Consider the following 22,798-nt stretch of genomic DNA (forward strand, 5'->3'; position numbering starts at 1 on the left):
TTAAATGCTTATTAGAATAAAGTCACAGGCCTATTATGGAATAGACCAAAATGCTCCTGGGGCATAAAATAATTCAGAAACTGGCAAGGAATACTCAAACTCATTATTTCATCATGATAACGTACATGCAAGCATGCTTTAATTTATTATATATCCTTAGCAATTGGATACACATCTAAACCATCTATTAGCAAGTATGTATGTGTATGTGTTTACATAGAATCATTTGTAACTGGGTTCATATGGTTTAGCCAACAATATCCATGGAATAGTAGCTTCTTCTTTTTTGTCTTCAGATCCATCATGTTTCCCCCCACTTGCAGAATGCTTCCTACTGTCCTCTCCTTCTTCTCTGGTTCTTATTTAGTGGCTTCAGTAGGCTTTCTCTGTACTTAGCATTTGTATGGAATAGTTGGACCATATCATGGTCTTTGTTATCCAACACCCTGGGCAAAAAGAGAGATGATTTCTGGGTCCTACGAGTTTTGAAGCTCCTCCTGGGTCGTCCTTTCCCATTGATGGAGACATACCAGAGTCTCTCTGCACTAGCTTTGCGTTTGCTGCTAGTGCCATTGGGCACAGTCCGATACAAGCGGGATGCATAGGTGTTATAGCCCAACTCATGGATCCTTTCCACAAACTCACATTCTGCATTGTAGGTTTCCTGCAAAATAAGGACAGAAACCATCACTTTCAAAAAGCAAGCAGGAACAACTGCAAAGTACAAAGCTCACTGCATTTGTTCTTATGAACACTTTCAGTTAGGCTGAACATAAAAGCAATGTCCATTTATTTATAAAAGAGTTTTGATATCCAATGACATATCCTGTTCTTATATATATCAAACAAAGCAAAGAACACTAGTCTTTACTTTCTTGCCTTTCTTCATGTAATGATAACAGTGACTAGGAGATGACAAAAGCAAAAATGCTTATTACAGTCTATTCTTGATTAATCCCATGATTGATCATACTTTGCCCACCAAACATAGAATGAAAATTAGTGCCCAATGCTACCAGAGAACACCACATTGACAGAATATATTTCTCTTACTCCTGCAACCCATATTTGACTTGTAAACCACCATAATTTACTAGAACCTCTGGTGGTTAACGGACAAGTATACATAGCATAATTTCCAGAATAAATAAACACCTATAAAAACAATATCATAAGGAAAACCAAATGAGCGTAAACAGGAGCTCAAATGGTAACCACTAAGCCCACAAAATATTTTTGAAAATATGTTTTCAACCTCTTCCAAAACAACCAACCGAGAAACTACAGGTAGTCCTCAACTTACAATAGTTCACTTAATGACCACTTGAAGTTACAACTGCACTGAAAAAAGTGACATGACCACACCTATGACTGTTGCAATAGCCCCATGGTCATGTGATTTACATATGGATGCTTGACAACTGACTCTCATTTATGACGGTTGCAGTGTCCTGGGGTCATGTGATTTCCTTTTGCAATTTTATGACAGGCAAAGTCAATGGAGAAACCAGATTCACTTAACAACTGTGTTACTAATTTAACAACTGTAGTGATTTACTTAACAAATGTGGCAAGAAAAGTTGTAAAATGGGAAAAACTCACTTAACAAATTACTTACTGAACATCATAAATTTTGGGCTCAATTTTGGTCATAGGTTGAGGACTACCTGTAGTCTAATTTCATCTGGGAGGCTGTTCTAGCAAATAGGGACTACCAAAGAAAAGGAACACTCTTCATGTTTCAACTCTCCAACACTCAATTTACTTCATAGAATTGGAGGCCCAACAATAAGTTCTCCCAGGATAACTGAGTGAATTGTGCTATTACAATTGGAGAATGTAGCCTTAAAAGTAACTTGATGCCAAATCGTATAGGTCAAAATCAGCATTTTGAAATGCACTTGAAAGGGTACTGGAAGCCTATGTAGGACCTAAAACACAGGTATAATTCATTCCTTGTGATGTGTGCTACCTAATTAGTGTCCACTATATTTGAACTAACTGTTCTTTTCAGATAATCTTTTGAGGCAGCTCCAGTGGGGTCTAGGACAACTTGCTGGGGCCAACTTGCTGAAGGACAACTCGCCGTTGGATAATTCAATGCTGTATTAATCACTTCATTCAATTGCTTTTATCATTAGTGACCACGTTTTCATCAAAGTTATTGTGACTCCTGTATTTCTGGATTGAAATTCTTTATTTTAGTATTATTATTGGCCACAGTCCCATCAAAATTAATTCACTTCATTTGTTGATATGGTCCTGCAGTGAATTGTCTCACAACAAGTTGGCCGTGGTGAGTTGGCTAAGGCAAGTTGTTTCATTCCAGCCCCAACTATAGTACATTGCAGTAATCTAAGTGAATGGTGAACAGGACATGAATTATTGTAGAGCCCTCTTCAATGTTGCACTTTAGTGAAAGGTAAACAAGTGGTTCACAAGTGGTGATTGGTTCACTGCAACAAGTGAACCAATCACCATTGGCCATGAATGCAGAAAGAACCCTAAGTCATGGACTTGCTTCTTCAGAAGCATTGCTTCCTCATCTAGAGACACCACTAGGTGCTGACAGAGAGCCACAATGCATCGGACAGCAACTCAGTCAAATTTAGTTCAAATTTAACCTGTTCTGTCCCATCCAGATCCAGGCACTGGAACAAGATATCATCAGCATCTTTAGTCTTGCCCAGGGTAGCATACTAAATGATACCATACCCCAAACTGATTGGTGACCTCTCCCAGTGACTTCAGACAGTTGTTCTGCCTAGTAAGTAGTTCTTGCTGGAGAAAGAACTAAGCCATGAGGCAAGGGAGTGGCCACTGCCTCAGTCTCTACCATCAGCACCAAGTAAGCCACTTACTTATTCCAGGAAGGAATGGAACAGGGCTGTCAAACTCATGGCCTGTGGCTGGATGCATCACATGCTGGTCATGTGCAGGCCCGGTTTAGTGAGGAGAGGGGCAATCCCAATATGTCATCTGACGCTGCCATGACGCCACAAGTTTGACACCCCTGGAATAGAGCATTTGCAAAATAGTGCCTCCAGTACTGAATACTTGCAGGAAGTCGAGAAGGGTACAATGGTCAGTGGTACTGAAGGCTGCTGAGAGGGCTAATAAGACCAGAGCAATACACAAGTCCCATCCGTCTCTCACCAATAGTCATCCCTTAGAGCAACTGATACTCTCTTTGTCTCACACCTAAGTCTGAACCATGATTGAAAGGGCGCCAGACAGTGGTGGGTTTCAAAAATTGTCTGAACCTACTCTGTGGGTGTGGCCTCCTTTGTGGGAGTGGCTTGCCGCCCATGTGACCGGATGGGAGTGGCTTGCCGCCCATGTGACCAGATATGAAGATGCCGATGACACTTGTCAGAACCACCTTAAATTACCTCACACACAGCACTGGCATGCATAAGAATATGATGTAAACTTGTTTTTTAAAAGGCATCTTTGGTTTGTGTTAAAACAACTTCAACACACGCAATGTTCTGATTGCACCACAAACGCAGTAGTCATCCTTACCTTTCACAGAGGCACTGTGTTTTATAAATATGAGCATGATAGTGTAGAATAATCAGTGGTGGGTTTCAAAAAGATTTGGAACCTCTTCTGTAGGTGTGGCCTCCTTTCTGGGTCCACTGGTGGAACCTCTTCTAACTGGTTCGGTAGATTTGACGAACCAGTTCTACTGAATAGGTGCGAACTGGTAGGAACCCACCTCTGGTTCCAGATCATCCTTTTCTCCCAGGACAATCTATAACTGCGATAGACATGGCCCACAACTATATTTCTGAAATTAATTACATATTCTATTACTACACTTTGTTGAAACAGGAGGTTTCATTGGCAAGAAAAATTGGTGGGCCCTTTGTCATTACCTAAGTAAGGTGTTTTTTTTAAAAAAAATGATTGGGTAATCCCTTGTTGCATTTTGTGACTATATTTTTTTCCTCTACTACTAATAACTTAGTTCACTTTTCTTTAAATTGATATCTTGGAGATATGTTGAAAATTCCTTTCATCCTAATTGCGAGCCTTCATTTCAGAAATGAAGCAAAAGATTTCATTACTTAGTAAAAGTAAAACAAGGTTCTAATACTGAATATTGAGGGGAAAAACCTAACAAACAACAAACAAACTACTGGAGATTGTAAACAAACTAACACATTTTTAACCTTACTTTCAATTCTCTCAAAACTAAGGACAGTAGCAGTATAAGGTTAAGTACTTAAAATCTAGATGCGAGCTATCTATGAATGCCTCTTTATGCCAATTTCTTCATTTAGTTTCCAGTCCCCACATATTTCATTCCTGAATTTTGCACTTCTAAATTCTCTGCATTTCTAAATATAATTGCTACTATTCTGGAATGATGTGGTTGCTTTTTTCTAAGTTATAAGGAATTCTCAATCAGTCCAGCAGATGGAGTAAATTTGCCTGTGAAATCAAGGCTGCAAATCTCATGCTTGAAAGTGCACTGCATAAGCAGACTACTAACACAGATTCGTTTACCAAAGCAGATAACACATAACTTCCCATACAGTCATTTATGATTTATTTTACTATTTGTGATGTGATGTGATATCAGGAAGAGGGAATCTATGAAGATGCTAAGCCAGAGTCTAATCTGATTTGAGCAATGTATTACTACATTGTACATTTCAGACAAAATAAGAATGTGTTGATGTATCCCCTGTCACATTTACCCAACAGTTTCTTCATTGTGCCATGTAGGCCTCGAACTTGCCCTCTAATCTCCCCAAAATATATTGTTTTAGGACTTCCAATACATTGCCAAGGCCTCTGTTAAAATAATGTTTGCCATGATATATCATAAGCAATTTTTTAAATTATTATCTTATTATTTATTAAATTTTTATGCCACCCATCTTCCTTGAAAGGTGACTCTGGATAGCTTATTTATTTATTATTTATTTTATTTATATCCTGACTTTCCTTCAGGAGTTGGGCTGTTGTCATTTCCCATTAGGCCTGTCAGATAAGTTGGACTTGGAAGCAGCAAAGTCACAAAGTGAGTTTTCATGGCTGGGGGCTGACTAGAACCCAGCACTTACGGTGACAGTCCATTGTTTAATCATTACAACAAATTAATTTCTACTGCCACAACTTATGCTGGATATATTTTTATCTCTCACTAAATGGAATAAGGCTGATCCGGAATGGAGAGCTTTGTGTGGTTCAGTTGTCACGGATCTCTTACTGGTCTAGAATTAGACATCAAGTCTTTCTTCACTTACACTGTGTTTCCCCAAAAATAAGACAGGGTCTTATTTTCTTTTGACATCCAAAATAAGTACTTGGCCTTATTTTCAGGGAGGTCTTATTATTTTTGAGGTGCAGAAGGCAACGAGCATAGTCACCTCATGGCTGCTGCTGTGTTGCAATATTTTCGGGGGAGGGATTATTTTAGCACATGCGCTCAAAAGCCAGACTGAGTTTATTATCCGTGGAAGTCTTATTTTCAGGGGGAAAGGGTACTTCCTAAGGCCTTTTCTCCTCCCTAGTTTTTTCCCTAGTTTTCTACTTCCTAGAACTAGAACTACTAATTCTCCTTTTTTCCAATTTTCCCTTCCCAACACAGCTATTGTCAACAATTTTAATCTAGCTAACACTGGGGAGAATTTAAGTTTTTCTCCTAGACAGCTCAGTGTTTTGATTGATTGGTCCAACTCTTCATAGCAATAGGAAAGTTATCTACTTTAGTATTACTAGGTGTGAAAAGTTTCAATCTTGTCTTCCAAATGAACTTCACTGAAAGAGTAAGGCTTCTCAGCACAAAATAATTAATGTACCCAAAACTGTATAAATATTAACCTCACTACCATCACCCCTGCCCTTGAAATTTAGATCCAACAGCAGTCCAATTGCTACCATTTTCCCTCAGGGGAACCCAACTGTACTTCCAGTATGCAGAGCCTCCTATGTTTAAGTGAAGAAGATGCTTTTTTTTTCATAGCGGGAAGTTTTTTATATCCATGTTGCTGTATCTGCATATGTCATGCATATTGATGTGGGCCCGTGCATGTATCAAAAAGATGTCTGCCAGCCTCCCTCTCCCACTCTCACTGTAGGAATCATCAGGGGTCATTTCAACTTTATTTAGCATCCCTATTAAAGGTAAAAGTAAAGGTTCCCCTCAAACATATGTGCTAGTTGTTCCCGATTCTAGGGGGTGGTGCTCATCTCTGTTTCAAAGCCAAAGAGCCAGCGCTGTCCAAAGATGTCTCTGTAGTGATGTGGTCAGCATGACTAAACACCAAAGGTGCACGGAACGCTGTTACCTTTCCACCAAAGGTGGTTCCTATTTTTCTACTTGCATTTTTACATGCTTTCAAACTGCTAGGTTGGCAGAAGCTGGGACAAGTAACAGGAGCTCCCTCCATTATGCGGTGCTAGGGATTCAAACCGCTGAACTGCCAACTTTTCTGATTGACAAGCTCAGTGTCTTAGCTGCTGAGCTACCGTGCCCCTTCAAGTCATTAATTATTACCAAATTGGATCTTGGGGAACTCCAAATGTGATTTGCATGAAAAAATATTTAATTGCCTTGGATTCATATTATCAAAACTATTTTTTTTAATTTGGACACTACCCTATCAATCTTCATGCAATTTAGCAAACTGTTTTTCATGGTTTTTTTTTTCTGGTTATGTATCTGGAGTGTTTGTTGATTTACTTGCAGGATCCATCTCTCTATGTTGATCAAGTTCAAGCAGTTCTTTAATATCTTTCTTATTAGAGTCTCTATATTAAAACAGTTAAGCGTTTCTTTATTGGACTTTTGGGCTACTATTGTCACTATTGGACGCTTTGGGCTCCTATTTCTTTGAAAGGTATTAAGATGGACCCAAGGATTAAGCTGCTTGGTTCTTTGCCAACATTTACCATAGATTTTTATGTGCCTTCCAAAACTCTTGGGATAAGAACAGAAATTCCTTCCCTGACATCAGATCCATACACAATGAGAATAAAACCATATGTGCACACTCAGATGACCTTCAACAGAAGTCCTATTCTTTCACTTTCCTCCATTTTTCTTTGGAATAGGGAAAACTATCCCACAGTAATTGTCCCTTCTGGATGGGCTGTTACTGTCCTTTTCCTCTTTTCAAGGATCCTGGAAAAGAGTTTCTTTGGGTTTTATAACTAATTTACCAAGTCTTATGTAATCTGGTGGTACTTGATTACTTCTCTAAACAACTTATTTTATTCCATACTTTGTCCATGTTCCATCCTTTAGATATCTTCACATTTTCTGAAATCGTGAGAATTACTTTTGAAAAAGGCTTAGAATCCACTCTGTATTTTTTAACATTTTATTTCAACTACAGTATATAAGACATAAAATTACTCCATCCTGCACAGTGATAAAGCCAAAATAATAATCTTTGTGGTTGTTATGTAAATCACTGAGACAACTGGGTTGACGTCTACTTACACTGAATTTGCTTATAATAATTCAGTTCATGCATCCACTCAAATGTTGCTGATTTAGACCACCTATTACAGCTACAGCTATCATCCATATTAGTTACCAAATATTTCATGACTTTCCCCATTCTAAAGACCATGGGTCCCCAACCCCCGGGTCATAGGCCACCATTGGGCCTTGTGTCATTTGGAACCAGGTTGCAGAAGTGGTGGGCAAGTACACACATGCATGCACCTCTCCACTTGCCCGACCAGCAGGCAAGGGCATGGGAGAGGCATGCATGCATGCCACTGGCACAAATGAAGCTTTGTGCATGTGCTAGCTCAACTGCTACTGGGCAGAACCATCCCTCCCTCCGTCCCATGGGTCTGCAAAGGTTGGGATTCTCTTAAGAACTTCAAACCACTTAGTGTCTTAAGGATCAACCAGATCAAGTCAAGGTCTCCAGAAGTATTCTCCTGATCACCCAACAGTTCCCTCCATGGCTGTTGGACACAATATCTGGTTTTCTCATAGATTTCTTCCCTCCACACAACCCTCTGAGTAATGGAAGACCAGGTTTGTTAGACCATTCCCTTTAATTTCACAAATCAATCCCATGGCCTTTTGTCTACAGCTTCCATTTTTCCATCAGCTGAAAATAAATGATTTCTACCATTCCCTCCTGGTACTGGAATACTTCATTGCTCCTAATACAAGGACACAAGAAGGAGGAAGAAGTCAAGCCAGAACCTATTTTAGGCTTATGGCACGGGAAAACCAGACTGGAATATTTGATTATTTGAGAAGACATTGTAGATGCAAATCATATCTCCTTTGAGATTTTCATTTTTATACACTCATGTTTCCCGATTAGCTAATCAATATTGCCAAGATTTTCGATTCTGAAGTGAAAGAGGAGCTGATTGGAGACAGCATGGGAGATAATGAAAGAAACTAATGAAAGAAAATGCAAAAAAGTGCCCCAATTTAAAGAAGAGAGGGAGATTTCGTAGTACAAGGAGTTCCTAAGAGAAAATTAAACATTGTCCAAGAGACAAAAAGATTGAGAGACCAGGAAGGGAGACCTCATCTATCACAACTGAAGAAGAGATGGAGAACTGTCCTTCCTAATACTTCAGTTAGAAGAGAGCCACCAGGAAAACTTCAGAAAAGAAATTGAAATAAAAAAAGATTACAATCCTCTCCACCCAAGCAGAATCAGAATGGAATCAGCATCAAATCATATGATATCTTGAAAAGCAAAGGGGGAATCAAAGGAGAAAATCAGGAGGGAGATGGCATAAAAAAGTAAGACCCAGCAGTTCCTAATTATTATATAAGCAATAAACAGATGCTTCCCAATCTTAAAGCCATTGAAATAACAGCCAAATTTCTAATGGGTTCAAAAGGCAAGAGGAAAAAGAAAAAGCCTAGAATCTAGAAACCGCAGCAGCAGATTATTTATAAATTGGTCTTGCTGTCAGAGGCCTCATTTCTGCAATAGTGCTACAAAATCTAGAAATAGAATCCTATTCCAGTATTGAGGAACGGCTTTATCAGTATTTCTCATCCTCAAGAATGCTGACTGAGGAATTCTGGGAATTGAAGTCCACACATCTTAAAGTTTCTGAGGCTGAGAAACACTGGGTTATACTGCTGTCAAGAAGCACTGAACTTACCTCTGCTCCTAAAAGTCACAATTGTGTCAGTATTTCAAAGAAAAATATTCCCATGTATAGGCCAATTGCCTATATTATAAAAACTTGCACATATAAGGTTAAAGTTTAGGTTCCCCTTGTACATATGTGCTAGTCATTCCCAACTCTAGTGGGCAGCACTCATTTCTGTTTCAAAGCCGAAGAGCCAGCATTGTCCAAAGATGTCTCCGTGGTTATGTGGCCAGGATGACTAAGGTGACCAGACGTCCCGATTTCAGCGTGACAATCACGCTTTATAACAATTTGTCCCGTTTCCCGCTGCATTTTTAAAAAGTCCCAATTTTCTGGCTTCATGTTGAAAGCCCAGTGGATTTGCTTAAGAAATCCTAACCAGGGCAAGACAAAAGACACCCTGTCTAATCCCACTCTCTGTCTCAGTACTTTCATTGAAGATATTAAAATGTTAAAGCAACAAAACGGACCTCCCTCCCGGCGCTTTTGCCTCATTTTATAAGAAAAAAATGATCTAGTACCATAGAGCTGCAGGAAATGGCTGAAGAGGTTACTTCCTGGATTTTACAGAGGGGAGGGGCATGGAGGTTGGAGGTCTGCTCCGGAAAATGGTGGCATTTTTCCCTGACTAATTTCACCATTTCAATTTGCTCAGTTCTTTGTATTAACATCTACATCATTCTGGATTCACTTAAGAACTGTGGCAAGAAAGGTGATATAATGGGCTTAGTGACCAAAGTTACAATGGCATTGAAAAAAGTAACTGATGACCATTTTTCACACTTAGAGACCATTTTCACACTTAGCGACCTTTGCAGCATCCTCATGGTCATGTGATCAAAATTTTGATGTTTGGTAACAGTTACAATTTATATTTGTAAATTGTAGTTATGTTGAAAGAAAAAAAATATTACAATACTATTTTTGCATTGTATGAAAATTTTTGTTGCTCAGTATAAAATTTTTAATCAATCCCCCCCCCCCCGGTCAAAGGTGTCCCTCTTTACCAGTCTGAAAATCTGGTCACCTTAACCATCACCAAACAGCCTACGGTGGCAGCAGCAATAAGGTGTGTGTGTGTGTGTGTGTGTGTGTGTGTGTGTGTGTGTGTGTGTGAGAGAGAGAGAGAGAGAGAGAGAGAGAGAGAGAGAGAGAGAGAGAGAGAGAGGAGAGAGAGAGAGAGAGAATTGTGTTGTGGTCTGACTATGCACTTCCTTGCCCACTTTCCCTCTGGCTGCCCGCAGCAAGTTCTTCTTATGGTGAATTGGCTATGTTGAATTGCCCTGCAACAACTTGGCAGTGGTAATTTGTCAGAGGTAACTTGGTGGTAGCAAGCATGGCCATGCCAAGCTGGCCATGCTGAGCTGGCCACACCGAGTTAGCCATTCCAGCAACAATCATAAATGCATAAAGTAAAGGTAAAGGTTCCCCTTGCACATATGTGCTAGTTGTTCCCAACTCTAGGGGGTGATACTCATCTTCGTTTCTAAGCCAAAGAGCCAGAGCTGTCCGAAGACCGGCATGACTAAACACCAAGGTGCACAGAATGCTGTTTCCTTCCCACCAAAGGTGGTCCCTATTTTTCTACTTGCATTTTTACATGCTTTCAAACTATTAGGTTGGCAGAAGCTGGGACAAGTAACAGGAGCTCACTCCATTATGTGGCACTAGGGATTCGAACCGCCGAATTGCTAACCTTTCTGATCGACAAGCTCAGTATCTTAGCCGCTGAGCATCCCTAAATGCATGCTGGTTGCCAAACACCCAGATGGCAATCACAAGACCACAGATCGTGCAATCAATAGCCATAAATGCAAGGATTGGTCCCAAAGCTGTTTTTTTCCAATAGTCATAACTTTCAACAATCACTAAACAAGGCAGTCAGTAAGCAAAGACTACTTGTAATAATAGAATCATTAAAAGTCTGGTTGTACTTACCTCTTCCTCCATCAGTGAATTAGGGAGGCTTCTGCATGAGTTGCTTCCGAATGCTATTTGTGAGCTTATAAAATAGCCCCCCTTTTGTCTGGCAATGGCTCCTGATGGATATCTCAGTCAGGGGCATATTGCTCACTTTCTACAATTTTAATGCTTATATAGAACAGTTCATAGAATAGAATAGAATTCTTTATATTCTTTATAGAAATTATGACCTGTTAATAAAACTGGACTCTTAATTTCCACTTTAAAAAAGGAACTTTTATTTTATTCCTTCTTAACTATACTTTTATTCCTAATTAACTATTTAGAGAACTGTTGCTTATTCACCACTTACTTCAAAAGCTACTTTGTGATAAGATTACAGGGATTGTGACATCACAGTATTTAAATAGATCAATTATTTCACTACTTTGAGTTGATCTCCAGTAATTAATTGAGGATGGCTTTAAGTAGCTCATCTCTCAATTTTAACATCTCAGCTGGAAAGGAAAGCTACCTGATGCCAGTGTCAAGGGGAGTGATAAAAATATTCTAGTGCTGTGCTAAGGTAGAATATAAATCTACAAAGTAAATAAATAAATAATATTTTCTCTCAATCACTTTAACTGATGCTATTGTTCCTATGTTTCTTTTTCTTTTTTAAGACGGGGGGATGAAAAGAGGGAAAACAATTGAATTTCCAAGGAACAAATTATGCAGTTTCTGCTCCTGTTCTGCTTGCATGAAGTTAAATAATATTCTACATCTGTGATGACAAGCCTTTGGCACGCATATCCACAGGTGGCACGCAGAGCCTCTCTGTGGGCATGTGAGTCGTCACCCCAGCTCAGCTCCACTGCCTCCCACCAGCCAGCTCGATTTTGGGTCTCTACCATGCATACACAGGGGGTGGGGCACATGCAGGAGATGCACACACATGCACGAAGGTGGGTGTCATGCACCCATGTGCATGGGGGGTGGAGTGCAGGAGTCATGCATGCATGCACAGGGATGTGGGGAGCATGAGCTTGTGAACACATGTGTGGGGACAGGGAAGCATGGGGGGGTCGCACATGCATGTACAGGGCGGAATTGTTCCTTGATGATCTCCTTACCTGAATCAATTATTTACAATTGCTAAACCAAAGGTCCTCAAAACTTAATTGTTTTGTTTTAAATATGTAAGTAGGGGGTGGGGGAGCATGGGGGGATTGTGCACGCATGTCTCGAGGGTAGGGGGAGCACAGGGGGTCACGTGCATGCATAGGCCAGGGCACCTGGAGGGTCATGTGTGCATGCACCAGGTGAGGTTGCGGGAGGGATCATGCACAGTACATTATGGGTGCGCGCACACACACACTTTAGGCGCACAATGACAAAAAGGTTAGCCATCACTGTTGTATATTAATCTTATTATGGAATAGTAAAGAGTAGATTCTCAGTTTGCTCCAATGTGCCTTCACAGCAATATCTTTGCAATCCAGGGATTTGCAGAATGATTGACACATTTCTTCAACCTGTAAGTGCCTCTGGATCCACTTCTCTGCCATTAGGTCCCAGTTTTATGGGTTCTAAAAATTGTTTTTGCAAATGAGTCTCCTTTTTGGAAAAGTTTCCTTGTCACATCATCAGTTCTACAATTCCTTGATGATCTCCTTACCTGAATCAGTTGCTTACAATCCCTAAACCAGAAGTCCTCAAAACATAAATGTTTTATTTTTAATGTGTAAGTAGGATTATTTGAATTCAGATCCTGCTGCACACATGAAAAGTGAATGAATGTGCCTCATGCTTGCAGTCATGTTTCAGCTAAAAGATTCTAAGTAGTGGCTGCTTAATCCCTCAAATAAAACCAAAGCACATATTTTTGTTCTTTACAAATGTCCCTCCATAGGCACCTAGTATTTCTGCCCTTTTGACTACAATGGACTTTAAATCCCCATTGAAAATGATGGGCACTCTACTTGGTGGATGCTTTAGCTGGCTTGCCATAGTTAAGATGCCTCTGTTTTAAATAGTACTTACTGAAGCATAAAGTCGGCCTCTTTTGTTCATAGCCAGGTATCTGCCCGAAAAACAGCCTTTGATAGCAACAATCCCAATGTCCACTGCAGTTATTTCCAGAATACCTAAAAGGAAAATGTAAGAGCTATTTAGATGACTTACAGATGTATCATTTCATTGCATTGAAATGCATTGGTATTGTTGTTATTTTACAAATTTTAGAAACTTTAAATGCTACAAGCCAAGGAAATCAGAGGGAAATCCTTAACCTTATTCAGAAATGAGCACATATGGACTATTTTTTTTTTTTTGCTTCATATTGAACAAGTTCTAAGTTTTTGTTTATCTTTGTGAAAGGTTCCCCCTCACCATTCAAATGATAAGGTAGCCTAGCCTTCTGAGTATCATTTGACCAACATTTGACCTAATCAATATCTTCAGAATTGGTATTTCTTTATGCAAAGTTTCTTTTATTTCAACTGTCTCTCCAATAGAGTTGAAACATCCTCCCATTTTACTACAAGAAAAAAAAATGAAAATAATGTATTATTGACTGACACTTGAAGCGAGCAGGAATTTGGACCCAGTTTTTCCCCCTGACTCTTAAACTAGTAATATTAAACTATCTTAAATGTTACTTCCACGTGGAAATCATTATGCTTAGTAACACCACCACACAACATATCAGCATTTACTCGAACATTCATAATCAATTTCAGATGATTGAAAATGACAACACTCAAGACGATAAGATGGGAATTGTTAGAAATACTAGTAAATCCACAGCTATTTGATTGAGACTGAAAGAAAAAGAAAGAAAGAAAGGCTCTGACATTGAACTAGAGGTTCACCTAATCCTATATGTTTATAAAAACTTTAAATCCCCTTTAATGCCTTTCTTATGGGTCCAAGAGTGCTTGACTTATTGAAACAAATCACAAAGCTGCCCATTTGGGGACAATGTCCTTGTTGAGGTTTCTGGAGAACAAAATGGAGGAAGACAAGAGGCTGCCACATCTAAGAGCTTGGATGGACAATGAAGGGGGGTAGTCAGTTAGAATTCAGTGTATCCTTGGGGAAAGGACAAAGTACCTCCAATTCAGAGAATGGAACTTTTTTAAACTATGAAAGAACCAAGAAAGATTGCACATATTATTTATCATAGGACTGTTCTAAACATTATACTGAATAACAACAACTCTGTAATGCAGATACAACATTTACAGAGGTATAGGGCAGGCAATCCTTGCTCTCAATCTAGTGCTCATGCTTACACACACCTATATCCACACACATACATCTCACACTCATACACAGAGGAACCAAAGTTAAGGTGGTGGACTATAACGGGGAGATCCAGGTTCCAGTCGTCCCTTAGGAATGGAAGTTGGATTGTATCTCTTTATCTCTTTGCTTTAAATTTGGAATTTGAGAAATATGTATCTGGCACTGCACCAGCACAGGAGACTGTGGTCGATAACGTTCCATGAAAATGACTATACCATGCAGAGGATTAATTTGGGTTGATAATAATATCACACATGGTGATAAGGAGAGAGACAGGGACAAAAAAAAAAGACTCAGTTTAAGGCCCACAGAACACTGCTTAATTTTTTAAAAAGTCATTTCAAAAAAGTCACAAGAGGAGACATGTTTTACATACCTGTAAAATGCATATATTACGTTTATAGGCATTTCTTGGGGAGGGAATCTTTAATTGTATGTGGAATAATTAATAATTTGAGAAAATAAATTAATAGGATAGAAATGATACACAAAGAGATTTATTATTTACATTTCAGATTATGCTACCACCTATTTCATCAATTCCCTATCGATACCATCCCATGTAGTCAACATTTTAAATCCTGAAGTTCTGAAATTATGTTAGTACTTTAAAATTGTCTTGGCAACAGCACATACTGTATATCCATACAACTCTTCTCAGAATATAATGTTCAAAATAAATTGGGATGATTTAGAATATAATGTTCAAAATAAGTTGGGATGATTTAGTATTTAATATAAATCATATTTCTGCTATTGGAATAACTCCATTAGCAGAAGCTATGGCAATAGAGCAGTATCAGAGATAGAAAGGCCTTATCTGAGCCTCAAATTCAGCCATTATTGTGGACACCTATGTTCACACAATGTTACACCGAGAAACAAAAGTATGTAAATTAGATTGTTCCATTGGAACTAATGGAAAACCATGAACTTCATCTTGCTCCCTGTTAAACAAGCACAGTGTAAGGTTTTGACTATTTCCATTGTTAAACATTTAGCAATGATTAATGCATACCATAGAAAGGGGGACTACTAACTCCATCATGTGGCTATCACTGTCTCAGACATCATCATCTTAAATATGAACATATAGTGCCTATTTATTTGGTCCTCTAAGTGATAATTTTTATGCAGAACTCCAGATGAAATGAAGATTTTGTCTCTCATCATTTATCTTTTTAATAGGAAGGTCATCTTAGATTTACCAAGCACGACAAAGTGGGATAAAAATCAAGATCCTTGTACTTTAATGCAAATAACTGCAGAAAGGGGGAGAGGGATATTAATGGTGGAAACTGACTCTCAGCTTGAGCCAGCCCTCTATTGGTCACTAGCATTTTAAGACATATATGTAGACTGCCAATATTTAAACTTATTATGTTTAAAGTGTTAATAGAACTATTGTTTGAGCCATCAGGGTTCTTTCAGATTGGTAAACTCCACTTAAGACTGCAGTCACTGATGCTTAATTTGGTGAATTCATCCATAGAGGCCACAGAAGATCCAGAGATAGCTCCTAATCTCTCTTTCTCCTTCATCTCTGTAACGGAAAACATTTAGCAAAGGAGATAGCTGTTTTTTGTTTTTTTTACAGATCAAGTGGAAGTGTCCAGGTGAAGATTTGGCTGTTCTACATCTTAAAGGCTTATGTTAAAATGTTCCCTTTCAAGGCACAGTCTTAACCCTTTTCTGCAATGCAGCCTGCATATATCAACAGAGTTGTGACATAATAGAGAATCCTATATTGCACATGAAATTTGGCCTACTGAATGTTTGGGGAAAAGTGCTTTCTTTCATTCATTGGAAATCATTTCTATTTAAATCTGTCCCAGCAAGGGTCCTTTTTACAAGGTCAACAACAGAAAATGATATTATTTTCTCCTCTCATATTATCTTTGCTTAGCCTAAGGGTAACTTCCATCTAATGCACCTAAAAGCTGGGTGTGTGTGCAGACTCTTATATTTCATCATGTTAAGGGAACATTCAACACTTTCTATTCCAATTGGTTTTAATTCATAGTAATTGGTTTTTTTAAACTTTAGCTAGGTCATGCCATCAATGATACTTCATTGATAGGTGAACATCTACATAAAAAGGATAGAAATAATAGAAAAATCTGCCGGTGCCTATCATATATACATGCCTGGTATTCCTGGGTGCCAATGCATCAGAAGATGCAATCAATCCGATTTCTGAATGCCATGTCTACCTTGCAAGGGAAAACAATGTTTTCTTCAACTGATCTGTCGCTTGTAAGTGCTATTTCCTTAAACAGGGCATAATTTCCTCTGCCCTAAATACCCAAACTTTGCCAAGACAAACAAAACAAGATTAATGGGAGGAAAGGAGAGAACAGAAAACCAAACACCAGGATGAGATGAACAGACTGAAGTGTGAAAGTCATCTTGATGTGTTATTTACACATCTTTTGGGATAGTCACCCTGACCCTCCACCCCCACATATCCAGCTTTGTGTCATGAAGGGAAGAAGGGATCTAAAGCCTTAAAGAGCCATGGGAAATCACACTTTCTGGCCAAGGAAACCAAGTGACAGCCACTCACTTATCCTGGGCTTTTGCAAATTCCAGAGTGCAAGTTTTGTTTTTTAACTGAGGCTCCCAACTGCAGAACTATATCCTTAAAGAGAAGGAAAGGGTAGTAGGGAAAGCAGAGGTGCTGAGGTGCAGTGCAAAGATTTCTAACAGCAGGGATGAAAAGAAAGAGTTTATCCCAAGGAGGAAGCCCAGTGGACTCTACTTGCCCATTCTGCAAAGTGAACAATATTCTATTTCAAGAAAACCTGAAAATCCTTTTCTTTGTATTTCAAGAACTCTAGCCAAGCATCCAAAGGAATCGCCTGGGATCTCTGTGTGTAACATAAACTGGTTACACAAAATCATTTCTATTCCTCTATTCTCATCATCCAATAGCAAGAGAGAAGCTTCTTTTACACCCCCACCCCCAAAACACAATTGCCAAGCCTAATGCCCTCCAGATAATATTACATCACAATTTCCATTTTGATTGGAGATTGGGTCCAAGACATTAGGTGTTACCAGGCTAGTTAAAATTGTGATTCGGTGAAAGATTCTTTCTTCCACACCTACATTCCACAAAGACTATTTTACCTTAAGTTCTAAGTGACCACTAAATATTCACTATACCAAATGAGAAGTAGAAATAGAGGAAGATAACTCAAAAGCTACTAAGACTCACAATCTCAGACACAATTGTAAATGGAACCGAACTCTTTCCCAGGGTATTCTACAAGGGTTGAAAATTTGGGGGTAAATTAATTCTAAGGCTAACTTCCAAATGTTATTTCAAGTCTCCAGTGTATTCTGTGCTCCTAACAACCTAAGTCTGCTTCATTGGGGAGGTCACAGGAGAATCTATATTGTCCCAGTTCACAAACAGCCTCCTAATTTGGGAGCTTTTTTAGTTGCTCCAGAAGTAGGAAACAATGTTAATATGGTGAAAATGAAACAGCAACCTTCTCCGCTGTTAGGACAAGCATCTCTTGACAGTCATGTTTGGGAGATTCTTGACTGTCAATCTGGAGATCTGACTGTCCTGACACATATTCTCTAGACCTTTTTGCCTTGGGTATCAAGAAGGCTAACATCTGAATTGTTATCAATTTCCTGATGGGAATATATTTCCTGGATTTTGGGGTTTTATACTTGTTCCTTTATTCCAAGGATTTCTTTCCTAGTCGTTTCTCCCTAGCATGCTTAAGCAGAATTGAAGCACTGGGAAGAATTTTCCTCTCCCAATCACAGTAAAACGTCCAGGCTGTAAAGGCATCTCCTCTAGCTAAATCACCCATTCTAGATCTTGCCCAGAGATCGCCTTTGATATGGATGGGGCAGGCAAGCTCTGAATGTTTGTTGTGGCTTCGATCTAGTTTTAGGATAAACCACGGTCTTGGCTGGCATCTCTCATCAGCTCTCAACCGACATCCCTGAGCCGCTTTGCGTTCTTCGGGGCCTGAGCAGACATTTCTACACATCAATGCTAATCCAGCAATTGCCGCGACTCGAACTTTTCTACAGAAGGACTACAAAGCGCTTTGGGTGCCCTGAACAGAAAGGCGACAAAAATTGTGTTTCTTTCTTTCTTTCTTTCTTTCTTTCTTTCTTTCTTTCTTTCTTTCTTTCTTTCTTTCTTTCTTTCTTTCTTTCTTTCTTTCTTTTTTGTGAAATAAATGAACGGCGTTTCAGCCCTGGCATCCGAGAACAGCAATGCTGCTTCTTCGGAAATCAGGACCAACGAACCACCGGGGGCTTCGATTCAAGAGGGAGAGCAAAGGGGCTAAAATTAGCGGCCAGCTGCGGGGGACGGGCAGAGCAGGGCGGAAGAGAGAAGCCACCCCAAGGTACTCACTGAAGACGCTGTTCTTCTCCAAGGTGCCGTTGATTTTGCCGTTGGCATGGATCTGAAGGTGGTACTTAGTGGCGCAGTAGAGCTTCCTCCGCCGGGGCGCTCCGCCGAGATGCTCGTAAACGCCGCCGCGCCCGCCGGCATCTCTGCGCCAGCGCGGGTCGCACGCTTCTCCTTCTCGGGCACAGGCAGGAGCCGGCGGAGGCAGCTCGGCAGCGAGCAAGCCCGGCGCCTGCAAGAGACTCAGCAGGACGAGCCAGGTTGTCACCATTGTGCATGATGGCCGAGGCGGCGCTCAGCTCGGAGCGGAGGACAAGCCCGCCGGACCCATTCAAGAGGTCTGAGCTGGAGAGGAGACAGCCCGCCGAAGTCGCACAGGCGCACCGGATCCGGTGGGGACGACTGACTGGGCTAGTCGTCCTTCGTGGCTGCGGCTTTCGCTGGCAGCGCGGGGGGACAAGCGGGGGAGGCTATTTGTTTGTTTATTTGTTTCAATCAGCGTCGATTTTGTCCCCCTCCTCTTCCTCCTCCTCCTCCTCTCACCCCCACCACCCAAAGACCCAAATCTGTTTTAGATCTGAGTGAACTGAAAGACGCCGGGGAAGTCTCCACTCTTGGAATTAGAAGGAGAAGCTGCGACGGGGCTACCGGATTCCAGAAGTCATGAATGAGAGGAGGGGGGCGAGAAGAACTAGAGAGGGAAGAAGAGGAAACTGAGGGCGGGCAAGTGGGGGGGCACCTAAATTTCCCCAGAGAGACGGGAGGGGAGCGGATTTCGACGGTGCGTAAAGAGAAAAGGCGTTCGGCACCAAATAATTGCTCTGTAAGCGAGTTGCGGGGGAAGAAAACCCCTCTGTCGAACTGGAGGCGTTTGCACTTCATCTGGTTCACGCGCAACGCGCACCCACGTGGACTAGGTGATGGTCTGTCTGTCGCAGATACCAGTAATAGCCCACTCAGCCCCATTCAGCCTCCCACCCCGCCGCAATCTAGGGTTGATTTGTTTTCTCTGCCTTGGATCGTTTCTAAAGTCAAACGAAACAAATGCCCCCCCCCCAGACCCCGCACCCCAGGACCAGAAGCGTCCTCAATGTGTTAGGTACCTTCAAGGAGAGGGGAGATTTGGGTCTGGGGCCGGAGGTGACCCGCTCTCGTTGCCTCGCTCGCCCAGTGTGTCGGGATGAGTGATGCGGATGAGTGATGCACAAGGAGCTTTTAAAAATATACTTTTGAAACGAAAAGAAAGCACAAGAAAGAGGTTTTGTCTGTCAGCTCAGGAGGCGGATAGAAAAATAAAACAACCAAACACCCACATTTGAGGACTTCACAGACAGATCGCTTTGGGCGATTTAAACCGTTTCCTTTTATCTTGAATGCAGGGAGAAAATACTCCAAGCACTACAATTTTAGCCACTTTTTATCATTTTACTAGGGACACACACACACACACACACACACGTTACACCACTGTAACTAGATGGATGTTGATGTTACATTCGATTTAATCTTTCATCCCTTTACCTAACTCACTGTACACAGGAGTCATCTTTAAGATTTACTTGTTAACGCTTAAATCTCTCATACAAATCTAGAAAGAAAATTACGGTTTTAAGTCATTAATAGGCTGAATCTAAAACAACAACCACTGATTATTAACCAATTTTGTCCAAATAATCCCCAATCGGTATTTGTCCCAATATATTCGAAGATGCGACTGTGCTCTTAATCCTATACTCATTTATCTAGGAAGAAGCACCAAATACAGTGGACCTTATTTTGAAGTAGAAATCTATTATAAATACCTGAGGAGGTGGATAATTTCCCCAGCCAATTTAGTTTTCTTCCTTAGTAATGCCTTAAAATATATGCATACCTATATTAAAATTAAGGATATTCAAGATATTAAAGTACTGTATACATATAAAGGGAGTGCATACTCTGAGGGAGGAGCCTTAAAAACTTTGCTTCCTAGGTGAAGCTAAAATAATCCAAATGCAAAATTTAAAAACATATATTCACTTTCCGCCTCTCCTTGTCTGTCTGTCTGTCCGTCTCTGTCCGTCTCTGTCTGTCTGTCTGTCTGTCTCTGTCTCTCTCTGTCTCTGTCTGTCTGTCTGTCTGTCTGTCTCTCTCTCTCTCTCTCTCACACACACACACACAAACAATATTTCACTGAAGATGATCTAATGGGAGTTGCCAATTTGATAAGCACTTGGGTAACCGTTTTTTACAAATATTTTTATTATGGAAAGAATTATATATATACACGCATGTATCTCTGTGTAATTCTATCTAAAGTTAACATTTTTAAAAATGTCTTTCCTAGTTCAAAAACTGGCTCGGGCAAACACAACAGAGAGAGAGAGAAACACCAACACATATCTTCTTTCTTCCTCAGAAAAACTGGGGTGTAAAACGGATAGCAGTCGTATCTGGTTACTAGAGCTGGCAGGGGCACCATGAACGATGTTTTTGAAAGGTTGGGAAAGCGCATTCAAAAGGCATTGTCTAAACACCCCTCCTTCTCCCCTCCTCCCCCCACTCCGCCTCCTCCCATCTTCAAATATAGGGATCCCGCCAGTGTGGAGTGGAAACTCAATCGCACGGATCCCAGTGAGAAATGGGCAGCAGATCATTTTCGCCTCGCAAAAGTTTCTTGCCCCTTCCTCCCCTCCATCACCGCCCCGAATCCATTTCTATGCCAGCTTTCTTGGTTCTCAAATGGGCAGAGAGCCTTAGTGCAACTCGACTCGGGATGATGGGAGCTGTAGTCCAAGTTTTTTCAACGGAGTTGAAACGGAGTTGGAGAAAGCTGCCCTGGAGGGTGGGTGAAAAAGCTCCACATTACTATCATGTAATGGGATTCCGACGGCGCGTCTCTCAAGCGCCTTGTCCTCGGTTTCCTTCCTTACACCGTCGCCCTTCAATCCTTGTGCCTTCAGCCTCAAAGACAGCCGAGCTTCCAGGACAATCAGACTTTAGCTGGGTAGCCTTACAAGGGAAGCTGTAGCTCCTGGCTCATTTCGGTTCCTGGCTCCCTCCCCCCCGGCTCCAAGAAAAAAGTGCAGTGTTTGCCACCCTGGCTCCCCTTAGTCACCTAGGCTAACCCGGTGGGAACAGCCCGCAGTTTTCAAGCCGCCCCTGGCCCAATTAGACCGGTTTATTTCTGTACACCCACTCAAAAAAACAAATAAACAAACACAACCTTTAAAGTCTCCCTTTTGCACGTGGTAAGTAAGTTGTCTGGCGGACTTAAAACAACATCCACGGGGCACTTTGATGTGGTCCCCTTCGAACCGAGGGTGGGACCTCAGATGTGGTCGAGCGGTCCTTTCTGGAGATATTGTTGATTATGGAGTACGGCTCCTCTAGTCGTGCCCCCAAAGTAATAATCAAAGGGCTCTTTGGAGTCTGTTACTTAATGGAGCGGAGGAAGAGGAGGATTGGGGCTGTGCGCAGGCTGAGCTGCTGGATCGAACATCTATTTATTTATTTCAGATGCGTCCTTGGTCTTAACACAGAGAACAGACAGTATTTATTATTTTAAAAAAGCACTTAGAGCAAGGATGGAGAGCGCGATCATCCACAATTTTCCTACCATCGTGAACCTCAGCCAGTAGGGCCAATATCAGCGGAGGCTCCACAACATTCCTGAAGAAGAGTCTTCCCAATCTCCCAGGGATATGGTTTTTAAAAAAGTCAAAATCGCATCAACGACGGCCCCATTGATCCACCAGCCCCCGTTTTTAAGTTGGTTGCAAACTTTTCCGATCCCGCTTTACGGATTCCCCTGTGATCTTCTCTCGTAATACCCGAGCAAATCTGATTGTGCTTATTCTAAATGTGGAAAGTTGGGAGTCGACTCTTAGATTAAATGAAACGGATATCCTTCGTTAACCTGGAAGAGTGATTAATGCAGGTAACACCTTTCCTCCGAAGTGGTCGAACCGGATTTGCTTCAATTTCTTAAGAAATAACTCCGCAAAGAGTGACAGCTCGAGTTAGAACCGTTTGGTCCCTCTTGGCGCCCTTCGGTTGCCTTACTCTTAAATTGCCCTCCTGCTGGGGACTATGGGCACCGACATCCCCGCC

At 40.9% G+C, this 22,798-nt stretch overlaps 1 protein-coding gene across 1 annotated transcript; it reads right to left on the reverse strand.

Moving 5' to 3' along the window:
* Positions 1–331: 331 nt before the first annotated feature.
* Positions 332–18,977, reverse strand: FGF3 (fibroblast growth factor 3). Its single transcript, XM_032212991.1, has 3 exons — positions 18,710–18,977; positions 13,054–13,157; positions 332–664 (listed from the first exon to the last, which is right to left on the reverse strand). Exons 1-3 carry the CDS (start codon positions 18,975–18,977, stop codon positions 332–334), a joined length of 705 nt encoding a protein of 234 aa, XP_032068882.1.
* Positions 18,978–22,798: the final 3,821 nt, after the last annotated feature.

Source organism: Thamnophis elegans, chromosome 1 (assembly GCF_009769535.1).
Source record: "Thamnophis elegans isolate rThaEle1 chromosome 1, rThaEle1.pri, whole genome shotgun sequence".
Taxonomy (NCBI): Eukaryota; Metazoa; Chordata; class Lepidosauria; order Squamata; family Colubridae; genus Thamnophis; species Thamnophis elegans.